Source organism: Frieseomelitta varia, unplaced genomic scaffold, assembly GCF_011392965.1.
Source record: "Frieseomelitta varia isolate USP_RPSP 00005682 unplaced genomic scaffold, Fvar_1.2 scaffold_217, whole genome shotgun sequence".
Taxonomy (NCBI): domain Eukaryota; kingdom Metazoa; phylum Arthropoda; class Insecta; order Hymenoptera; family Apidae; genus Frieseomelitta; species Frieseomelitta varia.
In genome coordinates this window covers 742,536-759,029 of record NW_025109939.1, presented here as the reverse complement: position 1 = coordinate 759,029, position 16,494 = coordinate 742,536, and the positions used below count along the sequence as shown (strand labels likewise).

General features: G+C 42.3%; 1 protein-coding gene across 18 annotated transcripts in view; it reads right to left on the bottom strand.

Annotated features, from left to right (window-relative positions):
* The window catches only part of LOC122527421 (protein turtle-like), a 235,210-nt gene that overhangs the window by 76,374 nt on the left and 142,342 nt on the right, over positions 1-16,494 (bottom strand). For 17 of the 18 annotated variants that reach the window (XR_006306341.1, XR_006306340.1, XM_043651603.1 and 14 more), the window contains 3 exons: positions 4,191-4,327; positions 1,549-1,716; positions 193-506 (listed from right to left, as the gene is read on the bottom strand). Coding sequence is in view for 15 of the 18 variants with exons in the window: in XM_043651603.1 (XP_043507538.1) it covers positions 193-506; positions 1,549-1,697 (463 nt within the window). In the remaining 3 variants the exon portion in view is untranslated. Of the gene's footprint in view, positions 1-192; positions 507-1,548; positions 1,717-4,190; positions 4,328-16,494 lie in introns of those variants that run through there. The other variant, XM_043651605.1, reaches the window with a different exon arrangement.

Here is a 16,494-nt window from a genome sequence, read left to right as displayed (position 1 = left end):
TGACTTCAGGATTGTAAAAGTATAGAGGCAAATGTGTTGTTGCGCGATTATTTTGTCCCAAGGATCGAAAAATTATTGTACATTCGAGCCATGACGCATATATTTTACATTTTCCGTTTCTTTTCACTCCCGTATTCTCATTCACTGGTGAATATCGTTATTATCGTAAGAAAGAAAAGAAAGGAAACGTACCTGGTGTGACGAAAAGGACGATACCGAGGAGTAGGATCCTCGTTGCCACATCCGCGATCCACCGGAAATCCCTGCGACACCATCGAAGCCGATGCCTTCTCCCATTGACTCCTTTCTCTTTCTCAGCCTCCGTGTCGATAGGTCTTCCAACGAAGAGTCGCAGCTTTCCAAACAGCGAACTGATTACGCCGGATCCACCGTTCGAGCACCTCGAACCTTTCTCTTGTCCATTTTCCTCGTTCGCCTGTCGTCTACACGGCCGGGAACCTGTACACGTCGGTTGACCGGAAGCGAGAGTCGCTTGCAAGTCAACTCTACCGGAAAAACGAATTTATCCCGCATTAGACGCTGTACGAGATCTCGAGGTCGATTCGAGCGGACTCGAGTGCCACAGGATGGAATTAGAAATTCTTCCGGTCGAACGTTCGTTCACGAATGATTTAATTGGAAATTTATTATTTCATTTCCCAAGATTTCCGTTCCTGTAGGCCGCTGCTTTCACGTGTTAACCTCATCGGTACACGATCATCGATTAAACTCGACAGCCATTAAAATAAATTAACAAACGATCATCGATTAAAATTATAGAAAATTCATCGAACAATTTTATGCAGAGCACCGTTTATGTTTTCCATTTATCCGTTTTTACAATTCTCTTCTCCAACTAATTTGTGAACGTTCGCGCAGATTTTTGTGAACGTGATTAAAAAATGAGATGCAGAATAGAAATTGGAATTATTTTATGTATAATCAGATATTATAGATCGAATATTTCATATATAATTTTGAACATTATATGCAAAATTTTAACATAAATTAATAAACATTTGCAATTTATTAGTAACAATCCCACCGATTAGTATGTCGACTGCGATCGTGATCACCGATAATGTTTCTATTTTTATTAATATTTTTTAAGTGATTAACGCCACACGGATTTTATACATTCTTTTTTTTTTTAGAAGTGACTATCGTTTGAAACGACATACGTATTGAAAATTTTTTTAGTGCATAAAATTTTACTTAAATCCGTTAGTTCTTTAATTTTCAATTTTAATTCTCCAATTAAAGGTTGTATCGCTAGTAACATTAGATACTGTACGTTATGGTTATTCAACAATTCAACAACACAATTTTTTTAACTTTCTGATTGAACTTCAGCAATTTGTTAAAATTACATCAATACTTATTTCTCTAACAATTTAATATCACAGAACATATATTACACGTTGCTTTGCACTTGCTGTGGACAGTAAACGAACTTGCATACGGCTGGCAAATCCCGTACCGCAGAGGTTAAGAGCATCGTGCGAAGATAGAAAGTTAGGGTTGTCAAAGGAAAGAGGCAGGGTTTACCTTTCTTCCTGGCCACGGGTGCTCCCCTCGGATACTTGGGAGCCATCGTGTCTTAAGAAACGAGGACTCTGGGGACAAGCGCTTCCTGAACACCGGGACTCGAGCCTTCGCCGGAGGTCCGTGGCTTGTAGCCCTCCTCCGCCCCCCATACCCCCGCTCCCATAGTACCTGTAAATCATAAACGAGCCCGTAAGTTAGGTTAGACAGCCCGAGATTCGCCGGGGACCAAGTGTGAATAATTGAAGGTGTAGGCCAACCCTTCGACCGCAACGGGGAATTATTCAGCTTTATGCGAATATTCTTTCGCGGAGAAGCAAACTCGCGTAACTACCTCAGCGAGCCTCGGTGTTGTTTCCGTGCTGATCTACATACGCTCGATTCGTCGGTGCGCGGGGTTAATCCTTTTTGACCCGACGGGGTTTCATTTTGAAACCACGTTTTCAAAGCCTTAGCTCGCACGATCTGCTCATTTCTACTTAATCCTGCTATTCTCCTCGGCTCCGTAAATGGATACCAGCATTGTATCTGGACACTTTATTAGAATACGAAATAAGATACGTAAAAGTTTAACAAAATAAAATCAAACAAAAAAATTGTTGAAAATGTAATTCGAATGAATCTAATTTAATTTAATTTTAATAAATAGAGTTATTGATAAAAAGAATAACTGATATTGTAATAATTAGATGGCTCAAGACTCTGCAGAGTGTTGTATTCTTGTTGAAGTTTTTTTTTAGACAGAATACATGTTATAAATATTTTATTACAAACATTAATCCTGAGTGTTCCATACTGAGTGATACCATAAAAATTGATGTCTGCTTAATTTTGAGATTTTATTATTATTAATCTCTATCGGAAGAAAGTGTGAAATAAAAATGTAAAAATAAAATATAACAAATGGAATAGAATGGAATAAGTTAAATTTTTGTAACGCAACGCAAATTATAATCACCTACCACTTCACTTGAAGGTTCAACGAAAAATTGGTTGTATATCTTCCGATATCTGTATCCCGGATCGCGAAAGATTAACCGAGCTAACAGACCGTTGAACACGATGTTGCATCGAAGTGAATATCTCGATCATTGTGTATACGGCGTGCCTAAAATTTCCCGCAATCTTATCCCCTCGAGACGCCACGGCGTAGCTGCACAAGATCGAATCGGCGTGCAAGCGCGACAATCGATTAATTAACAATAGGAAAAACGAAAGAAGAAAGGTGAAATCGCGTATCAATTAAACAGAACGATAAATTATGCCGACGCTCTCTAATCGCGTATTCGAATATAATTATACGTTTCCCCGAGCTGGTAATCAATGCGTCTGATAAATAGCACAGGGGCGAAAACGGTTCCCCTTGTTATCGGATCGTGATATTTTCAATTTGCACCGAGCGAGCACTACTTCATTCCAGGCCGCGTAACACGAACGAATGATAACCGTGCGTCTCGGTCGAGATCGTTTCCTTTTTTTTTTTTTCTTTTTCTTTCTTCTCTTGCTTTTCTCGCTCCTTCGTTTATCGAGCAATATGGTCACGAAAGCGGCATAATACCGTGAGATAATGCCTTCATCGATTCGCCAACGGTTCAATCCGCGATTCCTATCGACGCCACTCGATTACTCTGATTGCGAGCGAAGAGAATCGACTCCTCGAGTCGATAAGCGTTCGATTACTTGTGACTGGAACTCCGGCAGCTAACCAACGCCAGTCTTCTTCCGTTCGTTCGTGTCCGCTCGCGGTCTCGAGATTGGCCCAACGCGCTGTCTAACCTCCACGAGGAAACGAGGCGTGCTACGCCTCGAAGTCAAAGCGAACTCGTTGCCGCATACCAAGCTATCGGGATATTAGACGTTGCACGGGGCTCTCGACCGACCGATTCCGTTATTCTCGCGATCGATTCGCTTTGAATCACGAATTCCTTTATAATTTCATTTTAGCAAACTGCTAGCAAATAAAGAGAGGAACGTTTCTTAAACGTTTCAGAATAAAACAAAAAGAAGAAAAAAAAAAAAAAGAATTAAAGGGAACATGAAATTGAGCAAAGAAATACAACTTTTGAACAAGTTTTACGTTTCAATTGAAATATCTCCTGAACTAATGGTTTTTCGATATAAGTGGTTTAGTAATTTTTTTTATAGGGAACGACGAGCTGAATTGATTTGTTGAATGTATTAAAAGACACACGATTTCGTTTGAAACTTGACCTTATCAAAAGATAATAATTATAAGACCATTCAACTTTTTTTGACACGATTAATCGTTTCGAGAATATTTCAACTACTAGTTTCAGATGGCTCGCCCGGCACAAATGACAAATTCAAGAATCACTAAAATAGATGAAGCGGTTCAGTCATGTTCCTCATTGAATAACGCAACTATTGCACGGTCACGAGGGATCGTCGTTCGGCCGATAGTGGAAAAGAATCGAGCTGTTTATTTTGAATGAACTTTGGCACGTCGCTCTGTTCTTGAAATCGAGATACTCAAGGGTTTGTCTAAGAGAAATCGATGCTTGCGTGTATCCGTCACCCCGGACACTCATATTTCTCGCAGTATGAATAATCTCGCACAGACGAATCGTCATTTTTCACTACTGTTGAGTGACCGATGCCGCTTTCGAAATAAACGAGGCACCTACCCCTGCCGTTCCGCCACCACTACCGCTGCTGCCCGGATCGACCGCTCCCGGCGCCGATTTTCACCAACCTCGCCACTTCTTCAGCCACCGCCGTGACAGCCACCTTTTTAGCCTCCGCAGCGTGCCGCTATCATCACCTGGAAAACCATCGGCACGTTAACGTTCCAGCAACGTATGTATGTACACACGGCGTCGCGCGTTCTCGTTCGAGGAGGCTTGTCTATCCGCTTGTGTCTACAGGCCTCCCTCCGGCGTACGCTTACGTCGTTATTATCGCGTACGACCTCGAGTATTCTTCCGGGGGCTAATTGAAATTCCGTGCAGGGGACGCATGAATCGAATCGATTAGCGGAATACGTGCTCGGATGCGGCCCACCCGATCCGATCGATTTTAGCTCGCTTCCTGGCAGAGGAGTTCCCGATTCGGGGGCTTTCAACGGAAACTTCGAACAGAGGGATAATAATTATGTCGCTTTGAGGCGCCGCATGGATTACCGACAGCCATGATCAAACGACCGCCGGCGCATTTTCGGGAAACGACGAAAATCCGGCCGCAGAAATTGAACCGTGATTATAATCGCGTTCGCAGCTTAACGATAAGCGCGATTCTTTTTTTTTTTTTCTTTTTCTCGTTCGAAACGATGATCGAGTGTCCCTGGCTAGACTGCGGATTGTATTATTGCAAATTTATTATATTTTTAAATGTGCGATTGAAAAGGTGGAGGTGAAAGGTAAAAGAATTATCTTTACGTTTTTCAAACGTTGTGAAAAATGCTGTAATTTCGATATTTTATATGTGCCATTTTCAAAACTCATACGAAACCTCGCAGTGATATCAGAATTAGAAGCAGCTCGGATAGTAATCGAGCCAGCTTATTTTTGGTTCTGTCTTCTGTAATTTTATATGTGATTATTATAATTATTGCTTGCATATAACTGTTGAACATATTCTGTATTGACACTTAAACGAATAAAGAATAATAATTAAGAAAGAATTCAAGAAGAAGAAATTAAGAATAAATTCAAATCAAAAAAGTTTCCAAGTCGAAGCTCAGACTGAAAGCACCTCTCGTGATTTCGCCGCGAAACGAGCATCGAGGTGCTGCTCGATCGTAATAAAAAATATCTCTCCGATTCGGCGAGATCAGGCTCTCTTACGACACTCGTTCGTAAAACAGAGTACTACGATTCGCCATCGTTTACAACTACATTTCCCCTTTAATGCCGATGTTATTCCGCGCAGTGTGCTTTCATTTGCCGCAGGATGGACGTACGACGTATGATTGCGTCATAATGTGGATTCAGGATGTTACGCGAGAGGAGCGAGTTGGCTGGAAAACCGTCAGCACCTTCGACCGGGATTGCAGCCGGGATGCGCTAACAGAAGACGCATAGGGGAGTACAGGGACGCGTATACGAGGCGAAGGGAACGAGAGGATGGGACGAAGAAGGGAAGAGAAGAGGAAGAGGAGGAGGAGGGTTCGTCGAACAATGGCACATGTCGTCCACGCAATTCCACCGTACCGAACGACCCACGACACCACCTGTCATAACTCGTCTTCGTGTTCCACGGTTATTAGCGCTGAGCCGGTGGGATTGACCAATATCTCCTGCCCCTGTAATCCCTTGCTCCTTTCCATCCCCGGACCGACACCGTCATCGGCGACGCACGCACAAGTTGAACGGCAACCGCTAGGCCAAATGAAATCCCCCGGATTTACAGGGCATCCTATTTTTCTCGCGTGCCAGGATATTCCTCGCAGCTGGACGTCTTTAACCGTCGCTCTCGCCGATTCGGGTGACAATAGGCTTCGCCACGATCGACAGAAATGTCGATTTAATTCAATTTTGGCGGTTTGGTGGGTGGGAACGAGTACTCTCTTGCAATGCGTAATGAATTATTAAAATGTAACAACATAATCGAAATGTAGCATTGATATATGAGTGTAATTAATTAATAATGAATAATTATAATAGTAATGTAATTATATTGTATCGCAATAATATTATAATGAGATTGATTGTTGTAATAATATTAAATTATAATAATATTTATAATATTTATAATTATAATAATATTAAATATATTAAATTATACGGCAATTTTCTATGCACTTTAAAATGCATAAAAATCCGCGGTCTATTTATAAGATTTAGCAGGCGAGAGTTCAGCTCGCGATCGATTCTCCGCTCCTCTAGAGTTTTAATATTACTCTGACCCATTATCGTTATGGTCATTACGCGCCACATAAGTGGCGCCATTCTCGATACGATAGGAATCTCAAAAATCGCGGTCCAACTATTTCCAGTGAACTGCAATATTTCTTGATACCAAATCACCGAGGTGGATTAACACTAGAGCAGGGTGCCGCAGCCATCGGCGAGTTTGAGGAGCCTCGAGCTTCTTGTCAATTTCACAGATAGCAAAACCCAAAGCTTTTTCACTCCCCTCAGAATAAAATTTCCAGCCATTTTCCGCGATCCTGCGAATCGGGTATTTTTTGCACGATGCCGGGCAAAACTTACTTCAACCGAATCTCTCGAACCGAACAAAACTCTCCTCGCGGCTAATTGGCCCGTGTCTCCGATTCCCGACGCGACGCGACTTTTTCTATTCACGCTCGGCGACGTAACTGACGGAGAAAAATTATCGTCACCGCGAGAGAAGAGACGGTACGCGTCTACGGAGGGATTATTTCATCGGCCAACTTCTCGATCCTTCCATTCTTCCTCCAACACTGGCAACGGCGTCGATCAAGCTCGCGCGCGCGCGCTATTTGCTACGAACAATCGCCGACGTTCCGAGTTTCCCTTTTACGTGCTCTCCAATCAATTACGAAGGAAAGTAAGTTTATTACTTGCACGCCACGCCGTGAAATTGCCGAAAGTCCGTGGTCAATTTCGTCTCTGTGATCCAACACGACAGTCTCTGACCTCTCGGCCTCGCGATAAACTTTATCCGCCGGTGTGTGTCGTCTCGATACACGAGAAAATTAATTAGCGTGTCGGTACAAGCGTCGATGCAAATCACTGGCCAACGGAGTGTGGCCGCAACAACGTGGCAATCTCCAACGAAAGACAATTCGTGCTAGGCGTCACGGACGACGAGGGAAATTTTCTGTTCCGTTCCCGTTATCATTATTATCATTATCATTATCATTATTATTATTATTATTATCGTGGGGATTCGAGAACGAAGTAGTAAATCGTTTCGTTAGTCGCGCGGCAAAGGGAAAGACCGGCAGGCAAATAATCTCAACGCATTGGACCGTTCGAATCGAATGGAACGTAGCGGCAGAGGGTACAGCGGGGGAGGAGAAAAAAAAAGGTCAAATCGGTGAGCGTTCACGGGTAATTTGACAATGCGGCAACAAGCGCGGTTGCCCGATTCGATTCCAACCAACGGCTAAAGCTGATTCGATCAATTGTGAAAATTCGACTGTGCTTTTTGTATTCTCGTATCACGTAACGAGTGGCGATTGCTATTCAAAATTGAAATTGCAGGGCCACCGGTGTATAAAGTTGCCTCCGTAATATCGATCCAATTACGGCCGCTCGTTCGCCGTCCGGTTGGCACCGACATAAAATTTGCACCGCGTCGAAATTTCCCCGGCGATACGACCTCACGCCCTTTCCCCTTCTTAATCTACCCGCCTCGATTCCATCGCCTACTCCGCCAAACCAACCCTACACCGCTGATTAACCTCGCCTTCCAAAAATTGAAACATTTCGCCGAGCGTTTATCGATCGCCCCTTTCGAATTCGCGCGCTCACTTCACGCGTCAGCTATTGCATTACACAGTCCTCCCGTGGTTAGTGTTCTTTGAACGCTTACTCCAAGATCTGAACTGTTAGACACGAATAGAAGCTTTTCTTTCACGTACATATGTGTACTCCAGTGAAGAGTAGCACAGTAACGATGAAAAATTGTCGACAATTTGAACTATTGTAACTTTGTAAGAGAAAACTTGTACGTATGACAATCCACTTGATCTCGTTTTAAAGCTTCTATTATTTAACAGTCTCTTTTTCAATAATGATTTTTGTATCGTATCGTGGATTTTTTTTTTTGAAAATTCTTTATCATGTTTAAAAACGTTGATAATATTTTTTCCGTGACTAGGTCCATTGAAGGACCTATTTTGAAGAATGAAGAAGCGTCTTCTCTATATCTAACGATTTCTATTGATACTTGCGACAAAATATACAAAATATAGTTATCGAGATTGCACCAAGGGCGCACGATGGCCACGCGTGGCCGTCAGCAAGAGAAAAGCACTATGAATAAAGGCAATGATCTTATATAACCATGTTTTTTATTACTCTGTCTTTATACGCTCAGAATAATGAAAATTCTCTTGTGCTTTGCCTGAGAGCATCATGTATGTAAATGTGACGTGGCAGTGTCAAATTATTTTTCATTATTATTCGTTCAGTTAAACTTTTCATTCTAAATACACGTATATACGTATTGGTCTAATTTTTAACCTTTATTTTACCAAACAATAATACAGCGTTGTTGATTTAAATCATTAATTCATTCTCCCTTTATTTCTTAACACGTTTCTCTTTAAATTCTGTAATCGTCATTTTCTACAGAATTCTTATACTTTCTTTTTCTGAAACCTTATCAACTTGGTGCAGTGTTTTTCTTCAGCTTAAATACAATTTTTTTCGGGTGCTACGTTCATGCGCATAGCTGTCAAAGGTAAAGGTTCGCAGAAATAAAAAAAAAAAACTCCCGCTCTGAATTAATCTCGGTTTTCACGCTATCGATTTGCTCTTGGTTGAAATATTATTGGACGAAATATTATTATTTAGATTGTATGTGTTCACATTACGAGCAACACTCCAATCTCACAATCAGTTCGATCGCGTTCTGGCAGCGGTCCTTGGAAAATAATATTTTGCTGGAATGAAATTAAACTTATTCAGAATTGAAACGATAGTGTGGACACGTTATCGCCAATCAATTCGTATGATTTTTCGAGTGTAGCGGCGAAGTGAATACGGTTAGAGAAAAATGATGAAATTTCGAAACTGGCACGCGTGTATATGTGTATATACCATCGTGTAATTATAAGCAGACTGCGGATTTTTTATGTATTTACAGAAATTGCGAAATTGCACAAAACGTATGAAATATGAAATACAGTGCATAAAATATCCAAAGTGTAACGCTTTCTATAACACTTTCGGCTTTGAAACAGTTTTCAGAGCCCGTTGTTCTTAAAAATGTGAATTTGTATAAAAATCCGCAATTCAGTTATAAGTTACGAATTATTAATATTTCTTTTAACTTCATACATTGAAAAATTAAATGTAACACAAATTTTAACCTGCCGAAATTTTTTTTTATCGGACTCAGCTTTCCTTTTTATTGAAATTTTTATATTATTAAAATTTTATATTCTAAATTTTTATATTATATTCCTTTTTATTCGCTCATTCAATCAATGAAAGATCGCATAATTCTGACAGTCATGAGCAACTTGAAAATAAATTTTGTTTCTGAAAGAATGTATGTAATTGTCTTGAGAGCAAAGTATAAGTAACTTAACAGTGTGGACTTTTATTTGGAGATATCAGCGAAACAGGAGGAAATCGATAGTCTCTAGTGATATTGATAGTCGAAAAGTATGTACGTTTCAAGTCGGTTTCACGAGCGTGTAGTATAGTCTATATAAAGTATAGTCCTAGCCTTACATTCACGCAAAGTACGCAAAATCTTTTCAGTCGACGTTTGAAGGGAACAGCAACAACGATGAAAGATGGTCTTCGATACTGTCGCGATACTTTCGGAATATCGCGTCCGCGTGTCACTTAATCGCGTCACTCGGCATCCCGGCTCTATGCATGCAGCTTCCTGCGCGCATTGTCAGCGCGGATCTCGTCGTAAATGCACGTTCGCGTCAACGTCGACCCGGAGCCCTTTCAGCGGCGTACACAAGAGCGCCGCGCGCGCGTCTATCCGTCACGAGATCCGTTCGCGTGTCCTTGCGGCACGATGATGAGCACGTTAATTATTACCATCAAGGTTCTCTCGCCAAACTGCAGCGGCGGCCGGTGGCGATAGAATTCCCGGCTAAAAGGGAACGAACCCGAGGTCACTCGATGACGTTTCACCAACGAAATCGAAACAGGCTGGTGAAAAGGTTCGTCGAATGGAGCCCTCGAGAACGCTCCGCAATGGCAATGTTTGCTCTTTCTCGTCGGGTAACCCCGACCTATGCCCTGTTCCCTGTCGACCCTCGCCATCCTTTTTTTTTTTTTTTTCTTTTAATCGCCAACTTTCAAAAGGAAATAGAGGTCGCGAATCCTCGTCGCGAGGGGTGGTCTAATCGAAAACGAGCACGTCACTGACGAGCACGGGTATGACGACGTTTTTATGTGACGTTCATTGCTAGATCGCAGAGTGTTTGATTAGAACAACCGATATGCCCCGTTCACGCTGTTAAACATGTTATGAACAATGAGGAATTATGTGGAAGATTCCCAGAATATCTCGTTACCATTCCATGAGACTGGACTTCGTGAGATGGCAGGTATGAAACGATTCCCGCACGATACTTCTAATTTATAGCATGGCAATTATTAGCACCAGAATGTAAACTAGTGAAATTTAGAAACTAAGTGAAATTTATCAAAGACCAGGTTGTAAATTCTCTAAATTGTTCACGCGTGAGAGATGCGAGGGACGTGTAAAAATCTCCAATCCGACAAACTATCTCTGAAGCACGTTCATGTCATAAACGGTATGTACCGTTGGTCTTAACAGTGTGATTATCTTTGCAAAAGGCAGATTACAGCGATCGCTGTATGTTCAGGAGACGTTCAGAGACATCAAAAATCCTATTTACAAGATCGAATATGGTTGAAGCTGTTCGCAAGCTATTCACAAATAGTAGAAATATAGTATCCACGTTGGGGCTTATGAATAATTCGCGAACAGCTTGCGAACAATTGCAGAATTGCATTGTAGATCGCATGTTCGCATGCATACGAAAATTTCGATACACAAAAGTATGTTTGGAGGAAAGCCTGTTGGTTATATCAGCAAGTATACAGCAAGTATACAAATAAGTAAAAAAAAAGAAGAAAGTATAATAAAAAAAGACTGACAAGAAAAGGAAGCGTTGACAAAAAAAAAAAAAAAAAAAAAATGTTTAAAGAAAGAAACGTTCCCGATGAAACAGGTTTAACTAGCAATTCATTGAAACATATTTCTTGAAGTATAGTTGACGTTCACCAATCGCAGATAAAATGAAAGCTAGACAGCGAAGTGATCGTCAAATTCATTGAGACCATAATATCATATTCGTGTCCATATTCGTCGGCAGTGTCGACACTGGAACAGCGAACACTGTTCGTTCGATCTGTGAAAAAGCTCGTTCACGAGCTTGAAACGTTATCACGGTCTCAATGAATGTGACGATCACTTGGCTATCAAATTTTAGTTTCCATTCAATCTGCGATTAGTGAATATCAACCCTGAAATGGACGGTCCCGGAAATTTGACACATTAATTGGATTATGTTTCGATCAGCCACGTTTATGAGGCTGTGAAATATAAAGTTTATAAAGTAATATCCACCATTGAAGCTCTCCTCTCCTCCCAACACTATTTCCTTTTCTACTTCACAGAATTGAAAGAGGTCTCTAAATTATTACTGAATAACTGTCGAGCTTTGAATTTTGTAATAAACAGTGGTGCAACATTCTGCCTGGACTCATTTTAAAAACTAAAGCCTCCTGCTCTCAGAATCTTTCTCTAATGAAAAAGTTTTAGAAAAAATTTCTGTAAATCAAATGTTACAAATCTTTACTTTTCGAAATTTTCACGAGTTCAAACGTCTCTATGGATATTAAACAATTGTTTTATTTATGACCTCTTGAAATTTGAGATACGATTCCTATTCGTCGGTGTATTCATTTTTTTGAATGAAAAATACCGCTTGGAATAATCAAAGATACACCACGAAGAGGTACATTGTACGATTAGACTTCTACCTCAGGCGTACGTGTTTCACGTAAATATTCAGCGCGCGATTGCAAACGTACATATGTGTGCGCTAGTATAATATGCAGCTGACGCAAGCAACAGCTCTTTCTCGGACGCGTTTTTAAATTACAAAATTTTTACGTGCATATCAACAAGGTGCGCAACGAAACAGCAAATAATTAGCAAACAATTTTGCAAACGCAGAAATAGAAAGCAGGTCGAGCAAAATTCGTCAATTTTCGTCTCAGTCGTCCCTCCAATAGTATAAAGAAGTCAGGATTTTATTTATGCAATTAAGCTTGCCTCTCGGTCCAATTATTGACCTATTGCCGATCAAAATCCTCTATAGCGAGTATTTTTCATTCCCTCGGTCAGAGCACACTGATGAAATATCATTGACTTCAAGGGAGGTTAAGAGCCTGCTGCACAAGCGGAATTACTCGGAAGAGATAAAACGAACTTCCGTCGTCTCGAATTCGTCTTTCGGGCGGCGAGGAAAAGAAGCGGAATCGGCCGGAGGAGGATCGATTAAAACGATCAGTGGACGAGCTGGGACAGCTCTGGCATTACGAGGCTGCACGAGGTTTCACGAGGTTCAATATCTCGGTCGTTCATTAATCGTTTTCACCGGAACTACCTCGACGAGTCGTCAGACTGTCGCTCTTTCTCTCTCTTGCCGGCCAACTTTCGCTTAGCCCACCGGAGAATCATTGGTCGTATCTTCGACGCGATTACTGGCCGTCAAAGTTCTCCCGAACTGCGAGATTTTCACCCTCGGTGAAGATCACCGAGACGCTTTTAACGAGTACGTGCAACTCGTGCCACGGCTCTCCGCGTCGTTGAGCAAACGTAACTCGGTGACCCGACGATGATTACACCTGAGATAAAATCCGAGACGTACGACGAGATGAACAGACAAGGCGGTGTCGACGAGACTTCGTCAAGGGAAATGAAGAGAAGGCACCGAGGAGCATTCGAAGAGAGAAGGAATGTAGAGAAGCAGAGTGAACGAGAAGAGAAAAAGGAACGAAGAGACGGAACGTGGAAGAGAATTCGATCATGGACAATGTGCGATACGGTAGAAATGGATTTTAAAGTGGAGAGTGTTTAAGCTGCACCCTCCCCCGGGGGAAATCTCGGAATATCGACTGCGCTACGATGTTAAACACGCCAGACCCTCGGAGACCATACGCGCGACGCAAAGGACCAATTGCCGATCAGAGGTTTCAATGATTCTCCTCTCGTCTCGTTCCTCGACTGGTAGTTGAATAGAGGAATGTGTGTATATATATATATATATATCCGCTTTCATGCAAACGAACGTCCGAATTATCTTTGAAAAGATGAACGTGTGCCTATACCAATGACTTTCAAACCTCTTTTACCAATTTAACGTTACATGCACGTTAACATATCGTTCAACTTTGTCCAAGAATTTTTACATGCTATCTGAAAGTCCGTTATTTTTAGATACTACTACGTAATACAAATTTACCTTGATGAAATATAAATTTAGTAGGATGCTGCGTGTAATATCCTCGTAATTTATGTGTACATCTCTCTGCTAACTTTGATGTTTTTGTAAATAGACTGCGGATTTTCATGCACTTTTAAATTGTTATGAACGTAATTAAACGAATTAAATTTAAATAACAAATTGTTCTTTCTACGTATTACTATAATTATTCGCATCTTCGTTGAATATTTTGCATATTTTTACATATCATGCGCGTTGCGTGTATTCTTGTACCTCGAAATTTTTCATAAAATAATGCATAAAAATCTGCAGTCTAATTATAAGAGCACATGTTGCCAAAGAATTTTTTATTCCTTTTCATTATACGATGTTGCGTATGATATGCTCCAGATTTATATCTGCCAATCTTGATATTATTATAAGAATACGTGTCCTTAACCGTTAAACGCTTTGGCTAATAAATATTTATATTTATTAATAACAAGTATTTACATAATAATAAATTAATCTGTTCAAATTCGTTTGATTTCTAAAAGTTGAAAGTAACAACTAATGCATGACTCGTGACGGGAAGAAATATTTGACGGGATACAACGTAGATAATTTTCAATCTCCAACATACTGTCTCGTTTTCATTTTCATTTTTCAGTGGTTTGTTTCTCATCAAACACATCTCTTTCTCTCAAATTGGTCTTCAGTTGTAGGAATTCCTTTTAGCAATCATCTTTTCAACTAACGAGTTTTCTCAAGATCATTCTCAAGATCACTGCTCACGAAATGAAAGTACCGGACTGAATTCAATTCTTCAGTGTTGAGGGACACTCATTTCTAAGATCGTGAAACTTTTGATTTGGAATCCCCTTGTGTTCAATGCAACTTGCCAAAGAGAGATCGAACGAAAGCCTCTTCAGGAATTTACGTACCCCGTACGGATGTTGGTAAATTTGTTCCTGTTTGCTCTCGCATGGCAGGGGATCGACTCGACGAGAACGTAATTTATCGGAAGCTACTCGAGAACTAATCCACACTGATAGTTCGACTTACCGAGTCAACAAGACGGAGCATTCTATGCAAATTCTACTACCTCACTCGGCTGAAATGGACTTCGAGTGACGTCGGTAACTCGACGTCCAGTCAAATTGGTCATCACCTCGCCACCCTTAACTCCGAAGTCGTAGTCGATCGACGAGTTTGTTCGGTGCACGCCCTCCCAGTCTACGGCGGTATTTCCAAAGAATCCATCGGAACGATGGTTCGTTCAACAACGAAACTAATATAAACTCACACCCGATGCGCTATTGTCGTCGCGAGCCGACCTACATCCGTGTCCTTTCACGTTCGTCCCCTCCAGAATCACCATCTCCCGCGTTTACCACCGAAACGAGCGAAAACTACGAGAAAATATCGCCCGTTAAGGTAATCCGTTTGACTCGATAAACGCAAAGATATCGCCGTGACGTGATCGTCGCGGTGACGTTAGAACGTTCGACAGATAACGTGTTCTTCGGCCGTCATCGAGGATTCGGTGAGGTCAGATTTAACAAAACTACACGATCTGACACGGAGCCCGATGCGAAATACATGCCTCGACACGTGAGAGGGTAGTTTCTTCGAATCGAGGAACGAAAGTGGCAGTCTTTCGCGAGGACAGAAGTAGCGCCCACAAGATGCACGCGATCGCCTCGTTTCTCTAGATCGCCATCGTTACGCGAAGAAGGATCGCTGATTGGTCTCTCGGTTCCAAGTCGTCGACGGCCACGTGAAACGAGGTCCTTTCGACGAGTGAAACCTGCGGGAGAGAGCAAACTGACGATCCAACGCGATTGGAAAACTCGTATCGTACTCGCGTGATATTTCTCGCCGCGATGGACGCGCGTCGTGAAAATTGAAACAACAAGACCAGAGGCAAGATTCGCCGAATGAATTTCAATTCTTGAATGGAGTTTCTACCTGAGCGAAACACTGAACGTTTCACGCACACACGGTAAATGGGAAAATATTTTTCAAACCAACGGCGCAAATCCGTAATGAAAATTTACTTTTGCAACAACGGCACGCCACGCTCGCTCGCTCGCTCGCTGTGCCTGCGCGATCGAACACACAGCGCGGTAGCGGCGGACTGTTTTAATAGAGAGAGAGAGAGAGAATGGATAGCGCTAATTCTCACCCGGTTAAATTCGTAGAAATCTCGCGGTTTCTCGCATCGAACAAGCATCTTTTCCCTTCTCTGGCGGTAAATTTAATTCGAAGCAGAGCGAGCGGCGAATCGTTGTACTCGCGGGTCGGTCGCGACGCATTTATGGAAAGGTCCCGGCGATATTTGCGGTACGCCATAGCGGCGTAAACCTCCGAGCATTTAACGTGCTGGCGGCGACTCCGTAACACTGCGTAACGGCCGCGAGCCCCGCAAAACGCGTCGCTGGCACCGGGCTGCGACTGCACCGTCACCTAGCCGACCGCAAAACTGCCAGCGGAATACCGAAATGCGACTGGCGAGTACCCTCGGCCAGGCATCCGTGAAATGATACTCGGCCACCGGGCTCGAACACGCCGAAATAACTGAAACTTTTGCGGCCGTGCCGGCGTGGCGGTGGATTCCAAGGATTCTTACCGCGTTCGGGTACCCGAGAATCTTCGAGCGCCGATACGAAAGCTCGCGCGCGTCTCCGTTCCGCGTTTTCCACCCTGGTATTCCTCGCGATTCCTTCTACAGCCACCCCTTCTCCTGGGTGGTGAGGTGGGGCGTTCGTCTGTTTCCGACCGATCGGAAACACGACGCACCGAATATTCGCCGGCTAAGCGAGATAGAAAATCCTCCCCCTCGC